The sequence below is a fragment of the Anomalospiza imberbis genome, chromosome 1 (assembly GCF_031753505.1).
Source record: "Anomalospiza imberbis isolate Cuckoo-Finch-1a 21T00152 chromosome 1, ASM3175350v1, whole genome shotgun sequence".
NCBI lineage: Eukaryota > Metazoa > Chordata > Aves > Passeriformes > Viduidae > Anomalospiza > Anomalospiza imberbis.
Genome location: NC_089681.1, coordinates 109,915,314 through 109,931,494, shown reverse-complemented (window position 1 = coordinate 109,931,494; position 16,181 = coordinate 109,915,314). Strand labels below are relative to the sequence as shown.

The 16,181-nt window shown below is 49.3% G+C and overlaps 1 protein-coding gene across 1 annotated transcript; it reads right to left on the bottom strand.

Moving 5' to 3' along the window:
- Positions 1–9,459: 9,459 nt before the first annotated feature.
- GASK1A (golgi associated kinase 1A) lies at positions 9,460–15,295 on the bottom strand. The gene is made up of 4 exons (XM_068205603.1): positions 14,229–15,295; positions 10,623–10,745; positions 10,245–10,348; positions 9,460–9,690 (listed from the first exon to the last, which is right to left on the bottom strand). Exons 1-4 carry the CDS (start codon positions 15,276–15,278, stop codon positions 9,480–9,482), a joined length of 1,488 nt encoding a protein of 495 aa, XP_068061704.1. The 5' UTR covers positions 15,279–15,295; the 3' UTR covers positions 9,460–9,479.
- Between the last annotated feature and the right edge of the window lie 886 nt (positions 15,296–16,181).

The window sequence follows — 16,181 nt, the reverse complement described above, 5'->3', positions numbered from 1 at the left end:
AAATAGATTTGGGTTTTGCTGAGCTGACAGGACTTGACTCATCCCAGGATATGACTGCTGTAACCACCCTCTTGTGATGTGATGATACACAGTCTGGGAGGATGCACTTCTTTTGTGTAAAATGGTGGAAATTAGCGACCTGGGACAGCTGTGAGGAGCCATCCTGCCTGGCAAATCTCCTTTTTGAGGATGGAGGAGAAAGGACAGAGATTTGTTTCAAAGCTTCCAGCAGGTAACGCTGGGCTCCATCTGCTCTGCCCCTGCGAGTTCCTCAGGGTCAAAACTTGGCAATGCCAACTAATAAATAACCATGGTTTTAGAGGCTTTGCTAATCTCTTTTTTGTAAAATAAGTCCACAGAGGCTGTGCACAGAAGAGCTGTATCTCCCCATGGACAGGCTGTGATCAGCCTTGCTATTTGTGCTTGGAGAGTATTGCCTTTTTAATAAACCAACATGATTTTATGGTATTGTTTTCATATAAGGAAGAAGAAAACAAATTATTGATTCTTTACTCACAAAGAGGTTGCTTTGCAGCCTCCCTGTAATACCTGCAATGATTTTGCAATATATAATGATTTGAAAAAAGGGACAAGGACAGTTCACCTGTGCTTGCGACCATCCTCAGCAGCGCACTTTCATTGTTGTAGGAACACACAGTTTGCCTTACAGACCTGTTTAAGGGCTGTACAAGACCAGACAGAATCAGATCTTGTGCCATTTCCCTCCCTAGCTCTCTCCCCCACTGCCCACTGCAACCTACTGCAGCAGCCCTTGGAACAAATGTGTTATCCACCAGGCAAGCCTGTAGCTGCTGGGAACCAGGCACTGGTGGAGGAGACAGCAACTCTAACACCAGCATCTCTGCAATCTGTGGCTTCAGTTTTCATGGAGCAAAACTGGATCTTGGAGGTTTTTGGGATCTGTGATATCTAGATGCTCCCGAGAACGTAGACAGTCTCTGTCTTTCAGCCCGCTGCCAAAGAAGGAATTGTAATTCATCTGTGCTGGTTTTCAAGGTTGTTTATTTCTTCTTATCTAAAATATTTTTTCTCTGACCTGCAGCAGGTCTGTCTTGCAGGACAGTGTGGGGAGCTCTACCCCTCAGTGGGATGTTACAAACATTACATACTAGAAACTACGTGTGGTATATTTACAATGACGTGCCAATATCTATCACCCGTGTTGAACAATGTGTCCCCAGCCTAAACCACTAGAAAAATGCCAACACTACAGTGAAACACGGAGGGCATGAAGAAGAAGAAAAAGGACAAGGCATGCCCAGTTTCCTCCATCTTGTCCCCTTTGAACCCCTTATCTAGAATCCTAAAATTCTACTTTTGCACCCGTGCCACACTAATTACTAATTATATCAAACACTCAGAGCTTGTGATTCATCCTGTAAGATTGAAAACTCTTTTCCATGGACAGAGATCAGAGACAGTGTCTCTCGGGGCTCTGTACAGGGGGTTCCTGACCCCCTGCCAGGGTCCCAGACCTTCCAGGGCAGCCAGAGAGATACTCTGGATTCCCACAAGAGGTGTCTCTCTTGGTCCTGACTCAGTGGTGTCCTTCATTATGGGAGCTTCTCTGCCCACGCTGGATGCAGATATGCTGCAGAGTCATCGTGCTGGGGAGGGAGGTCAGCTGGGAGGTGAGAAACAGATCTGCACTTACCTGATCAATTCAGGCATGGCCTAAGCTATTTTCACCCCACAGCCAGGAAATCTGTGAGAGGGGAAGAAATTGGATTTCAGCCTCCCTGGTATGAAGCTGGAGCCCTAATCACTAACCTATCTCAGAAATGTAAATTTTGCAGAGTAACTCCTGCAGACCTGGTTTGCAGCACTCAGCTGGAGACAGACCTCTCCCTGAGATGATTAAAAACTGATTTACAAGGCACGGTGGACAGATGGCATCTGTTTTCTGCAGTCAGTGGTCTCTACAGAATAAAAGAGGCAAACTTCAAGGCCATAGCTCTGCAAAGACAGAGAAATTATTGTCCATATCCATGCAGGTGCCTGCACTGACACATCTGCTCCCACCAAGCCAGCAGGTACCTGCTTACCCTCCTTCCCCTGCCTCTCAGCACTCAAATGTTCCTTTTTTCCAAGCCTTTCCCTTGCCCCACATCCCCTAAAGCTAATGTGAGGGCAAGCCAGGAGGTGGGCAAAAGCAGTTAAAACAGAGGACAGTGCCTGGCTGCTTTGTGGAGCGTGCAAGAGGCAGCTCCAGCAGGCAGGGGCAGGGAAGGGATAATGCTGCAGGCAAAAAATGGCAGTGTCTACCTAGAGCAATCAAAATGCCTCAGGAAGATGAGATCTTTTAGAAGGGCAAGTGCAAAAGCATCACCAGGAGGGAGAGGCAAGGAAGGACTGAGCAGATTTTCCCTCTGCACAGCCTGGGGCCAGGCTGGAGTGGAGCTCCAGGTGGTGAAGCGACATTGCCCACCCAGGGGCTGTCACCACAGAAGCATGGCTGTGCCTTTTTGGAGCTTTTTTCCCCACCTCTTGAACTGTGATCGGGCTTGAAAAGGTCATGCTCAGCTGAAGTAGAGATATCTCCCACACATTGGTTGTTTCCTGTTTCTGGAAGAAGAGTAAAAATAAAGGCAAGGAAGAGGCTGCAGATGATTTGATGCCCCCGCACGGGCACTTAACCTTCAGTTAAGCTCCAATTGCTCTGGCCTTCGGTGGAAGCCTTTGATCTCTGCCCTCTTAGTTTACAACTTTGACTCAAATGGGCAGGATGATCTCTTCCTGAACACCTAATTATGGCTCTTTCCATGTGATGCCATCTTTCGTGCTCAGACAATAAACCTAACCTGTTCATTCCGTGCATAGATGTTGTGCCACCTCTCCCCCCCACTCCAAATCAAGTAAAACCATGCTGAATTGCCTTAAATTTAAAATAATCACCAATTCCCTGCTCCCAGACTATTTACTGTTGGCAAGGAGCAGAGCTGGCAGACCCCGGTGAACTGAACAAAAGCCATTTAAAAAGATTTGTCCCAATTGTGGCAAATCTCATCCTCCTGGTATCTTGTTGGCACCTAGATGTGCTTCCTAGAAGCCCAAATCTGCAGCTCAGTTTATTAGATCCCTTTTTTCCCCAAGATTTAACTCAGAGGAGCCAAGAACTTGTTTCAGGGAAGGTCAAGGCAATAAACCTCCAATTGTTTATGTACATAAAGGGCCCTGGGATGTAACACGCTTTGCTTACTCCAAGCTTTCCCAGATGCCCAGAATGGGAAATTAAAACCAAATACATGGAAAAATACAGCAACATTTACAGTATAGCCTGCACCACTCTATCCACTCACCTTGTCCACAATAAAAACTACATCCCTGCTTAGATACGGCCAAACATTAAATCCAAGGGAGCAAAATTCACTAAAAAGCAGGACTGGAAGAGGTGGTACCACACCTGCTCATGCAGGGAGCCTGGCCAGAAGCACCATGGAGTTATGCTCACCTCTTGCCAAGGAAATACCCCTACATGGCACATCCTGTTCCATTTCTATGCAGGGTCAGGACTCAGGTTTTCCTTGGGCTTCTCCCTGTACCTGGTTTGAAGCCCCACCATATTAATCTGCTTTGACTGGGGACAGGATTGAACCATTATCTACAGAGAATTTCTCTTTTCTTTCCCAGGGCTGAGCACCTAGTAGGAAAAAAATCTTCACCCACCCCTTTCGGGTGCTTCCTGAAGGTATCACCACACGCTGCCTCCTCCAGACAGCTGTGGAAAGGCCAGGCAGCCCATTTGCTGTGTTAATGCCTCTGCAGACTGACATATTAGTTCCTGGTACTTGCAAGAGAACTCACATATTGAAACAAAAGAGCTGATGTCTCAGTCCTTGCCTCTCCTGCCACATGAGCCTCCCTTCTGCCTGGTTATGCAGAGATATCACCAACAACAGCCTCCCATCCCAAAAGGAAGTAAAATGGTGAGTCCAACTGCCTAACCTGGAACTTGGGCAGGGGCTGAGGAGGGAAGAAAAAGCTCATGTGGTATCCAAACCCAAGCCAGGGTCAGAAGTTGGAGGGACAGCATTGCATGGAGGCACAAGCAGCACCCTGCCTGTGGCTGGCAGCAGGGGGTCCCAGGAGGGCCCCAGGGTGCCAAATGCAAGAAGCCCCTTTGCACCCACATCACCTCTTGGATTAGTGATGCAGGGTGTGGCCCAGGGGAATAAAAACTGGCTCAGCTCACAGAGAGCAGTGAGGCTGGTCCTTCAGTCAGGAACGAAGCAAAATCCCAGGGAAATTCCCAAGGACGCCATGGTGATAGTGTGGGGCTAGAAAACTACTCCTGTTTGGGAGAGGCTGTTCCTATCTTTGGCTTGCCTTGCTTACAAACCAGTGGATTTCAAAGCCTCAGAGCATGGTTGGATTTGTGTTATCTGCCAGCACACAGCTCTAGGAGATGTATCCTTTTAAAATCCATCCCAGGGACAGATGCAGGGCCCATTCAAAATGTCCTGAACTTCACGAGTTCTTTGGAACAGAGACAATCCTACCAAAGCAGCAGCTATCCAAAACTCCTGTGGGTGCTGTGCACCTGGGTCCACAATTGGGTCCACACTAGGGTGGGAAGAGCCCTGGGTGCTGTGGCATTTCATCCTTCAAGCAGCCACTTGCTCTGTCTTGCTTGCCACATGGAGCAGCGCTCTGCTTCCATAAATCTAGATTTTTGTAGGAAAAAGAGTTATGGGGGGAGAAAAGGTGGTGCTGGAAGAGATATAAAGTACAGCTGGGCAGATTAGGCTGAAAAGGCATTAGGGACTTAATGATGCTTTAGCAGCCTGAAATCTGCCAGTCCAGAAATTAAACTTTTAAGACGGTCTTGGCAAGCCTTGGGAAAAGACAGCCTGTCAAGCCAATGCCACCTGCTGGAGGCAGCACTCGGGCACCAAGATTCATGGCACCAGTTAAATTCATGGTTTTTAGTCATCAATGTACCCAAAATCCCTCTTCTGAAGCTTGAAAACCTGAGCCCATGTCTGGCAGGGCAGCCCCTCTGCCATCCCCAGGAATGTTTTGTTTCTCCCAGGTTCCCTGTGTCCTTCCATTTGCCTTATCTGGCAGGTAATCATCCTTGCAGTGGTTATTGCTGCAGGAGCCATATGGGATCCATAAGTTGCTAATGCTGGGGGATTTTTTACATAGAATCATAGGGCCCGTACATTATTGTTGTTGATATTGGCATGATTATCCCTGGTGTAAAAGCAGCCAAAATTGCCAAAATAAGTTGCAGAAATGGTTACATCAGCACAGCACAAAGAAAAGTTCTCTCTGAAATCTTAAGAATTTTTAATTGAGAGGAAATAGTATGTTTGCAAGCTCAAATGAGAGAGTTAAAGAATAAACCCAAACTAAAGGGGGGGAAGGAAGAGAGAGGTGAAGCTTCAGTGTGGAGACCACCACACCGGGAATTGGGAAGCAGCCGCCGACAATGCGGCAGATCCAGGGCGGGCTCAGCACTTCCCTGTGTGTGTACATGGTGCTTATCTAATAAGCCATTTCTTGAGCTCCAGTGATACTGCTACTTATATCATAAATTCAATGATCTTCACTTTACTGGCCATTAATCTGCTTCTTTTCCTGACAATTTTATACTCTTTTGATAAACTGTTTGTCTAACCGCATGGAAGAAACAATGTCAAGAGCTGTACCTTAGGCGTTCGCCCAGCTAATGAAGAAAATCCATCACAAGGAGAGTTTATCTATTGCTTTTCTGGATGTAAATAAAACATCAGGCTAATTTACTTCCATTAATCTCAAAGACCATTGCTACAACAATAATCCTATGTCAGAGCAGACTTTTTTGCCCTTTTTCTCATAAATATTTAAGTAAGTACTGAAAGAATAAATAAATTGCTTTCTAAAAGCCAGATTATTTTTATATACAGAGATTTAACAATGAATTTGGATTTACTTGCTAGCTTGTGCCTTTCAGGCAGCAGTCAGCCCATGCTTCCCCTGTGCAGCACAGGGATGTTTGGGTGGGTTTTGCAGAGCGCCCTGTGGGGTCTCTGAGTGTCACCTATGACAACCCACCCTTAGGGGGAGGAAGCACAAGGGTGGCTCATCATTTCACCCCCAAGTGCCACCCCACTGGTGTCACTCCTGGCCACTGGGTGGGTTCAGTAAGTGCTGGGGCTGCTCTGCGAGGTCCACGCGGTGCTGCAGAAAAGGCTACTTAGTGTCCTCTGTACAACTCAAGAAGTGGCCCTTAAGTTCAGCAAATGGGCATTTAGTTTTCAGAGAGTGAGGCCAGCAAAGCACTGGAGCAGGCTGCTGGGGGTGTCAGGGATCACCGGCTTTGTGGGGGTGAAGATCAGGCTGAACAGGAGCAGTGACACGGTGCGTGTGAGTGCGTGTGCTTGGCAGGTTGGAGCCAATCTGGCCCCCGCCTTCCAACCCCCAGCCCTATTTTCTGCCAGCTGAAAGGCTGTGCACAGCCAGAGAGCTGTGAAACACGGATTGTGTTGCTCGGATCACTACGGAATGAAGCAGTTCCCTCCCGTGGAGCTCAGTGGAGGTGCGTGCCTGTGCTCTCAAATGCTGTTCTCGGAGCACATTCCAAGGTGCCAAGGGTGAGCAGGAGGGTGCTGCAGAGATTCCCCCCGTCAAGGAGCTCTGGTCTCTCCACTGGTTTTTCCCTTGTTTGGCTGCTGCTGCTGCTGCCTTCTTAATGACAAAGCCATCCTGCAGCCAGCTTGGACCATCTTTTTTTGCAACCACACCCCAACACGATCTGTGATGATGTACAGTAAAATTTGGCAAAACAGCATCCCTGCTCAGATGAAATCTAGTTTGTCAAGCCAAGCATAGCCCCACAGGAGTATTTCCAACTATAAAGTAGTTACAACTATAACAGTAAGTTTGTCATAGGAAATACGACACGCTGATAGCTGGAGCAAACCGAACCCAACACGACATGGTAAAGGCTGACGCAAGCAGGCCACAGGATCCCTCTGAACAGCCATGACCACAGTTCAGAGCCTGTGCTGGTTACATAGGCAAGCCCATGGAAAAATGGACTAATTAAAGAAGATTAATGATCAGTCTCAGCAAGATCTTGGCTTTTGCTTCTCTCATTTATCCATACACGGTTCTTTGTTAAATCATGAGGGATTTTTATTCACATGTATAACTACTTACAGATGTTCCCACATGTGTTTAGCCAGCAAACTCACATTACAACTAAAGAAATGCAAAAAAAAAAAAAAACCCACTACCTTGTGTAATGTTAAGGTAGAACAGATACAACCAGAAGCAAGGCAAAAGCTGCTGGTCCAGCTCAGCAATGTCCACAGCTTTGGCCACTGCACAGATCCCCACCTGTCTCTTGATTCTCACTGAGAATTTGGCTTACATGGGATGAAAACTTCTCCTTTAATGAAATTTCTCACTTCAATGAGATAAAGCAAGACTCTGACTGATGCTGTACATTGTAACTAATGCTCTTGTTACCCCACCGTTTTTCCCAGCATATTTTTTGGATTTAATTTTGTTACATTTATTATCCTTTACTCCTACACAGCCATGCATGGGTATGGCTTTTCATAGGACGCAGAATGAGCTATTTTGTTCTCTTTCAAGCTCACAAGCTAAGCTCACCTCCCAGTAATAAATCTTCATGATTCAGGCTTTAGTAGGGTTTCCATGACCGTGATCCATCTCATGACACAGAAAATAGGGTGATAATTCATGGTGGAGAGAGAGCGCTGGGGGAAAGGCCCTCCCTGGTTAATTGGAGGGCAGGACTCCAGGAACAAGCTGATGGCACTTTGGATGCTGCTGTGCCTGTGATGCTGAGTGCTGATGATTCCTGAGAGCACTCGTGCTTGCTTGTTGATTCATGTCACCCACGTCTCACTTCACCCTCTCTTCAGCAAGAGGGAAAAGGGGAAAAAAGGTAATTGTCTGTGCTTATCAGCATGGGTGTTAAAGCAGATTCTCAAACTGACATAGTGCTGAGAAGGATGGAGCAGGGAAGGTATTCATACCCAGCTTTTCCTCTCCCACTGCATGGGTGGCCATATTCTCCAAAGCTATTCCAATGGGACAGCTGCACCATGGTGCAGCTGGGTACCCATGCCAGTCTCACTGAGACTTTTCAAAGGCACAAGTGAATTGGAGTGCCTGAAGCAATGGATGCTCTGCCTGTAACACTGGAGAAATGGAGGCCTTTAAAAAGCCTTCTGGTGGCAAACCATAAACCCACAGGCCAGGAACTGACTGCTCCAGGCAAACACTGACTTGCATGCCTCAGCTGGGAAACACACTGCAGGGAATTATGGAGCCCATCCCTGCATCTCTTTTCCTCCTGTTCATTTTGATTTTGAATTATCTCTCAGCCCTGACACTTGAGGACCTGCCTAGCTGGGATGCTGCTCTGCTTCATCAGAATGGGCTGCTGGGAAAGAGCCTGAGGGGTGACAGGGACAGGATGGGCTCTGCCAGAGGTGCCAACATGCTCAGAAAGCATTTTGCACTCGACTGCCTTCTGCTAAAATAGCTTGGCATTTTTGTTAAAACATATTTCTGCAAGCCTGGGGAAGAGTTACATGCAGTCATGCCCAGGAGAGCAGCCAGGAGTGCTTTTCAGAAATGGGGTAGTTTTGCCTTTAATCCTTTAATCCCCTGACAGTGAAGGCAAAGAGTGAACGAGAGATTTAAATCTTCAAATCCGGCATTGAGAGCATTGGCAGCAGCCCAGGCCTACCAAGGCACATGCATGGATCATGGCACATGGCACACAGCACATGGCTCTCACTGGGGATGGTACCATGGGCTATGTGGGGGCAGCTGCTGCCCAGTGCTGCTGAGCTTCAAGGTCCTGCCTAGTCTCAGCTCCAGGCAGTGGCTCACAGTCTCCCAGGCACACGTCACCTCTTCTGCAGAGGGAAAGGCAGAGCTCAGCTCTAGTGTCTTGTCTTTGTTTAACCCACTTAGAAAGCTCACCTCTGCTTTCCCCCTGCCTCTCTGTCAGGGATGTTTTGGAAATAGTGAAGGCATCATCAAAAAGCCCAGTACAAGCCATGGAATGGCTGCCAGTGACTTCTTCCACTGCTTCTTTAACTCTTTCCAGGGTCCCTGTCAGCCATTCAACTGTCCAAGATTCCAGTTTTCATAGTTGCTGTGTGTGTGTTTGCGTGCGTGTGTGTAAAGGCATCCAAAAAACCTCATGGATGTGCCCTTCCTTTGAAAATCCGTGCTGAGACCATAACTTGATGGCCTTTGCCTTTCTCAAGCAGTGTGGGTTGTCTTAGGAGACATCTCCTCCCCATCTGTCCTACTCCCTGTGGTTCCATCTGCTTCTCCAGGTCATCCTACAAGGTGAGGGGAAACACCTTGTGGAGAGCCAAGCACCAGCACGGAGCCTCATAACGTCCATGCCGAGGGCATGAGGTACATCCATGGCTCCTGGGATGAGCAAGGCAGGCACCATGAGCCAGCCAGAGGTCGGTTCAGCGCGGCGAGTCCTCAAACACCGTCAGGTTGTGCTCTTGGATGTGACGGAGCAGGATTTGTGCCCGCCTGTCAATGGTCTGGAGCAGGGGTCTCAGCCCCTCGGCGCCCCCCTGGCTCTCCCAGAGCTCCCGGTCCAGGCGCAGGGACTGCAGCAGCAGGCTCTGCAATCTGCCCGACCGCAGTGTGGCAACTGCCGCTGCTGGGAAGCTGCAGTGGAGGAGCAGAAGAGACAGGGAGAGAAGGGGTTATCCAGGGAAAGCTGAGCAGAGAGGGAGGGAGCAGCCAGGCACTGGAGCAAAGATGCTTCAAGAGGAAATGCACGTCTACCCAGAGGAACGCAGCAAGGGGCCTTCTGCTTAAAACTCTACCCATGGTGAGCATGCAGGATAGACCCAAACAAATTCCAAATCATGCCTCTTGCATGCCAAAATGCCTCATGGGCAACGGCGCAAGAAATGCTGAAATACCTGATTATTCATTATTTTTGTTCAGCTGCCAGTTAAAGAGGGGAAATAGGCTTTGGAGCCTGCCATCACCCACCCAGAGCAGAATAAAGAGTTAGTTTCAGCACAGGAGCACGTGGGATGTTTTTGAGAGCCTAGCCAGCCACACTATTCTGGGGACATCCAGAACATCCATCCCCCTTCAGAGGGATGCCCCATCAGTGAGACCAGAACCAGCAAGAAGGTGAGCACACACATGGCTGCTGGACATCCCCTGTGTGCCAGCTCAGCCCTTGCTCATCACGCGCACATTCCTACCTGTCTATGCCTTGCAGGAGCCTGAAGTTGAGCTTCTCCTCAGGGTGCTGTGGCCTGCCCGCGTTGTCGATGAACACCAGGCGGGACGGCGCGCTCCTCCGGACCTGCCAGCAGGATGGCAAGGAAAAGTTCACTGAGTGCAGAGTCACCAGTGTGGGGGTTTGGGCTGCTTTTTAATGCAGTAAGAAAGCCTGAGAGTATGTGGGGGAATGCAGATGCCAATGTCTATGTCCCTCCATGCCTGGGCATACCTCTCACCAGGGACCCAGCATCACCATGGGACCTACATTCCCTCTGCTACCACCTCAGTCCTGCAAGTGCCTCCCAGGCACCTCCATGTTAGCCCCAGAGCAGCCCTTGGACAGCAGGGAGACATACCAGGATGTGGACCAGGACCAGCTCTGCTGGATTCCGGCACTTCTCATGGAGCATCTCCTCCACGCAGGGCTCAGAGGGATCAGGCTGAAACCCACAGCAGTAGCGGTCCAGGCGGTCATGAACCTGCAGGAGATATTTGAGGACCTTAACAGGGACATGTGCCTGGGACAGGGAGGTCCTGTTGTGAGTTGATCTTGTACAGAGGAAAATGAAACATTTCTAGGCATCCTCAGGAGATGCACGATGGAAAAGCTGCATACACTGATGAGTGAGAGGAATGGAAGCACACATGCAAAACCTCTTTGGCATGAAGAAGGTGATGACAAACGTGATGGTGACAGGCTTTTCTGATGGAGTTCAGACACCTGATACCTCCACATTCTGTATCTGCAGAGACTGAAGGGGTTGTGCTTCCAGCTGAAATGAAGGGAAAACGTATACAATGATGAATGAATAAAAAAACCAACAAAGCACCCAAGGAAACCTAGAGTCTGAAACCTCAAAAATAATTTATTTTTCCAAGTCCTGGTGCTCTGTATGACGTTTTCATCAGGTTCCTGTCACATGTGCAACCTTTCATCCATGCCTATGGTAACCTGAGCAACTCTCAATGGAAAGATGAATGGAAAAGTATCAGCAAGGGAAAAAGCAGTCCTTGAATACACAGAGCATGCCTGACATTTAAGTTGGGCCACAGTGACTTGTTTCAGCTACATCTGTGTTTAATCATTTGCAGGTGCTGCTAAGGCTCCATGTTGTCCAGGCTGTCAAACCTCCTGCTTCCCATCCCAGTTCCCTGCAGAAACCCTGGAGCTGCTTGACAACTTCCAGTGCTTCAACCACACCCTTGGAGGGATGAAGGGCTTTTAAAAGACATAAATCTCTGCCAGACCTGGACTCAGCATTTATGGAGCTTCCTCAGCTTTGTCAGAAGCAGCTGGTACATCCTCTGGGGTGATTTGTGGGGCAGACAGGACCTTGGCTGTCAACAGACCTCCCCATGGCTGTGTGTTGACATGACCCTGTAGGGGAGCTGCCTCACCTCCTCCCAATCTCAAGGCCTGTTTACAAAAAAAACCCATGTATATATATGCTCCTTTAAATATATATGAAATATATAAAAATATATATAAAGTACAAAATAAATATATTTTCTGGTTGCGGCATGAAAATGTCTGACTTGCTGATTTGCTCAGCATTGCTGGTGCCAGCCCAGGAGGCAGGGCTCGGGGTGCAGAGAGGCTCCTGGAGCCACTGGGAGGGCTGGAGCAGGTCTCAGGTGATCCAGAAGGGGTCTACAGGTGACAATGAGACAGAAGCCAAGTGACCCACTGAGGCTGCCTATTCCCTTCACCGTGGTAATTATCACAAGCTGTCAGCTGCAGGCTGTGCTTTGCCACAGAGTTCAGTCTGAACCCAAACGCTGACCAAGCACTGGAGAAGATGCTGCAGGGAAACACGAATTGTGATCTCCACGGCCATTCCATTCATAACCCTTTGAGAAGAAGGATTAGTCCCACACTGGAGCCTCTCAAACCTCTCTGTTTTCTGAGGTTTAATGAAGAACTCAGGTCAGTATGCCTCCATTGGAAGATACTCCGGTTAAAAAGTTCTCGAGCATCTTGTCACAAAACACATGGAAACAGAAGAAAATATCACATTTCCTCCACGCATCTCCTCGGTCTGCCTACTGGAGAGCTCAGCACGCCAGTTTCTCTCACCTGCTATGTTGTTTTGCAGGCTGCACAGAAGGTGAAGACAACCTGAGAGAACTTACAGAGACATTAAATAGGCTCAGCGCTCCACTCATCCGCCCACAAGCACCTGTGAAACCAAGGTGGATTGGTGCTGAACCTGCAGAGATGTGAGGTGGAGGCAGATCTGGTGTCCAAGTGGAGCCCCAGGAGAGGGACCAGATGGCTGTGGAGATGCTGAGAATGCCCTGACATGTTGACAAGCCCTCCCTCCCCTGGACCTCCCCTGATTTTTTTGGTATTAATTTCTTCTTTCCAGAGCCCAAACAGCTCTAATTCATGGGAATTTTGGTATTATTGCTAGAACACAAATACATGAGCCACACTTGCTCCCATCCAAGCTCAAATATTACCAGAAGCTCACCTTCAGCCCCTCTGATGCCCATCTTGGGGCATCCCCTTGCGTCTGATAGGTTTTTCAGTTATGATTCAGCCTGGGATGGCTTCCCCTAGGGAAATTTTCCTTGCTCTCCCCCTGGCTGGGAAGAAGGTGTCCCAGGGCAGGGATGTGGCTGCAGAGTTGATTTGATTTTGGGCATCTTTAAGTGCAGGACAAAGCCATCAGCAGCTGCCCCTTTTCTACCAGGCTTGGCATTTTGCCCCCACTAAAACTTTGCACATAGTGGGGGGGGGGGGTTCCCTTATGGCAAATACCAATAGAAATTAACATAGAAGAAGACACATTTTAAGAGAAATTGAAGAAAACTACCAAGATCTCAATGCCAATGTACAACAGGGCTCAAATATCACCAACTTCTCCTTCCCCAGCAAGGGTGTGGGATGCTAAAGCCATTTCTGAAAGATGCTACTCCACTTCTATAATATCCTCTTTACCTTTATGTGACTTGTTCTGCATGGGAGGATTCCATTAGAATTATTGAGAAGAACCTGTGGATTGCCCTTGAATTTATCATTGCACTGCTTCAGCCCTTGAGGAGGAACTCTCCTTACAGCTAGATACTTTCCCCTGCAGTCTCAGCCTTTCCACTGCACTCAGCAGTATTTTGGCCGGGCGAAGGGAAGGGGATTGGTTAATCTTCTCATTTCTCTGGTTGTTTCAGCTAAAATATTTTCAAGCCCAGACAGAACTGCTCAACCTCTGCCAGCCATAGTTGTAAAAAAAGGAGAAAGAATAAGGAAAACATATTTTAGTAGTTTGGTGGTTTTTTTGTTTCTTCCCTTTTTTCTTTTATTTGTATTAATACTTGTCCTTTCAGGCAGTTTTCTCTTGTCTGATAATCAGCCCCCAGGTGCTTAAACAGGATTTCTTTTTCTCCACAGAAATTACTTTTGCCTCCTCACAGCTACCCTCCAAGACTTGATAACTCTCTGGGATACTGTTGTAATCCCTTATGGCAGCAGGGTATGATTTTCCAGACAGAAGATTAAGTGCTAATAATGCCGAGGAGGACGAACGCAGTGCTGTCCAAGGCACGTCTCCTTATTTCCAATGTCAGCAGCACATCTCTGAGTTTGATGTGATGGGGCTGGTGCAAGATATGCTGCTTATCCCTAGGGATACCCTAGGGATGTCTCTTTTAGGGATGTCCCAAGCCTCTGTCAGCACAAAATGAACAGCAGAAAGATCACCCACATGAGGACAGACTCATCACAACCTGCCTGTGTTTCCCCTGCAAGTCCCAAACATGGACCATACTCAGGCCAAAGTGCTTCTGCACAAAGTTCTGCTGCTCCCCATCAGCTGAAGAGTGAAAATACATCCCAAGAATCCACAGCTGATGTGACCCCACAGAGCAGCAGGAGACCACAGTCAGACAATATAGGCGCAGGTGCAGGGGAACGCGGGTGCCACAGCTGATGGGACAGGCGGCCTCAATCACCACAGCCCTACCTGGAGAAGAAAGTCAAAGAGGGCCAGGCGGCTCCACTCGCTGTGTGGGATGCTGGAGCAGGGAGCGTCCCTGGCCACCAGCATTGGTCTGTGGGGCTGCAGCATCTCCTGGTACTGCAGCCATCCCAGGGCACAGGAGTTCTGGTCATTGTTGGCATCCTGCAGGTGCTGGAGGTCAGGAGCCCACCAGATGATGGGGCGCAGGGTGCCGTCGGTGTAGCTGTAGGGCAGGAGGCGGCTGGTGAAGCGCCGGGCCACGGCGGGCAGGCTGCGGTTCAGCCCCAGCACCCTGTCCAGGTGGAAGGCGAGCACCTCATACAGGTCCCCAGGGCGCTTGATGAGCCCACAGCGCCCATCCTGGCAGTCTCCTTCTGGGCTGGCTGACAAGACGTCCCCCTCGGCATCTCCCTTGGCATCTCCCACAGCACGCAGCCTCACTCGCATGATCTGCCCGTGGGCAGGGACACGGGTTTTGGAGACCACCTGCCCACTGGACAGCAGCCACATCTTTTGGAGGTCGTCAGCAGAGAGCCAAGGGGGAGTGTCCCTCTCCAGCCCCCTCCGCCTCCTGCTCCGGCCAGGGACCTGCTCCTGCTGCAGGTGAGTGCGGGGCATGGGGAGCCTTCTTCTGTAGGCTTGTCCTCCAGACAGGGGGGCAGCCACCTCCCTCGGGGGCCCTGGGAGGGACGAGGCCAGCAGCGGGAGCAGGGAGTGGTCCGGTGGTGGGGGCAGGTGGATGAGAGCCAGCAGGGCCAGGGCCAGCAGAACCCCGACAGCTGCTGGGGCTGGGGGCTTCATCCCCGTCCTTCGCCATGGTCGCTGGGCCTGCGGGGACAGAAAGGGAAATGATGCTGGAGTGTTACTGCAGGCAGAGCCCTCGGTAGGGTTTGCTTTAGAGAAGCAGCCCCTCTGCTTGTGTGCTCCCTGCAAGAGGTATTCCACTGTGGCAGGAGGGTTATGGCTAGTGACATGATTTGTGCCAGAAATTAGCTGCAGTCCCTTCAGAAACAAATCAGAGCAAGGGCTCACTCCCCACACAGAGGTTGCCATATCTGCAGCGTTGAGGTACAGGATGACCTTATGGGCAATGAATTTGGACTGGAGAAGAGAAGGCTCTGGGGAGAACTTACAGCACCTTCCTGTGCCTAAAGGGACCCACAAGAGAGCTGGAGAGGAATTTTTTACAAGGATGTAGAGTGACAGGACAAGGGAAAAGACTTTAAACTGAAAGAGAGGTTCAGATTAGATATTAGGAAAAAATTCTTAACTGTGAGAGTGTTGAGGCATTGGAACAGGTTGCTCAGATAAATTGTGGTGACCCCATCCCTGGCAGATGGCAGACATTCTCCAAGCCAATCCAGTCCCTGGACCATGCTGCACCCATGCCTCATTCATTCAGGAATGGGCAGCCTCACACAATTGTGAGGGCAGCCTTACACACCTCAGGAGGCTGGAGGCACAAAAAGCACCTTGGCACTGTTTCTCTGCTTTCAACAGGCATTTCCAAGCAGCTCAAACCCACATTATAAGTCAAGGCAATGGTCAAGTGGATACATTTTTCTCCAATTATTTATTTTGGAAGCACAAGCATATCCATGGCAGACACAGCAGGACAATATATTGCCAAAGAAGGGATAAGAGACTGTTTATAAGAGGAAAAGCTTGAAAAAAAGAGCTAAAAGGCTGGGGAGGTGAGATCCAGCAGACAGAATTACTTCCAGAAAGCGGACGGACAAGAAGAAGCATTTCCAGCTGTGGGGCTTTTAGGACCACAGGCTCCCACTGACCACAGGGACCCGTCACCAGCACAACTCCTGCCCCATGAGCAGCTGCCCCAGGCAACCCCAGTGCATGAGCTTATGAGCTGACACGGCACTATCCTAAAATCCATCAGGTTTTATGTCCTCAGTTTGGGGAGACTGCTTCAGACAGCCCCCTGGTGAGAAGCCACAT

What these genes read in the sequence shown, in the direction of transcription:
- GASK1A (XM_068205603.1), bottom strand. Translation starts at nt 15,278, where the DNA reads ATGGCAACCTCTGTGTGGGGAGTGAGCCCTTGCTCTGATTTGTTTCTG. An exon ending in TGGTCCTGGTCCACATCCTG is followed by an intron (nt 10,349 to 10,622) that starts GTATGTCTCCCT and finishes TCCTGCTGGCAG; the next exon opens with GTCCGGAGGAGCGCGCCGTC. An exon ending in CTCCTGCAAGGCATAGACAG is followed by an intron (nt 9,691 to 10,244) that starts GTAGGAATGTGC and finishes CCTCCACTGCAG; the next exon opens with CTTCCCAGCAGCGGCAGTTG.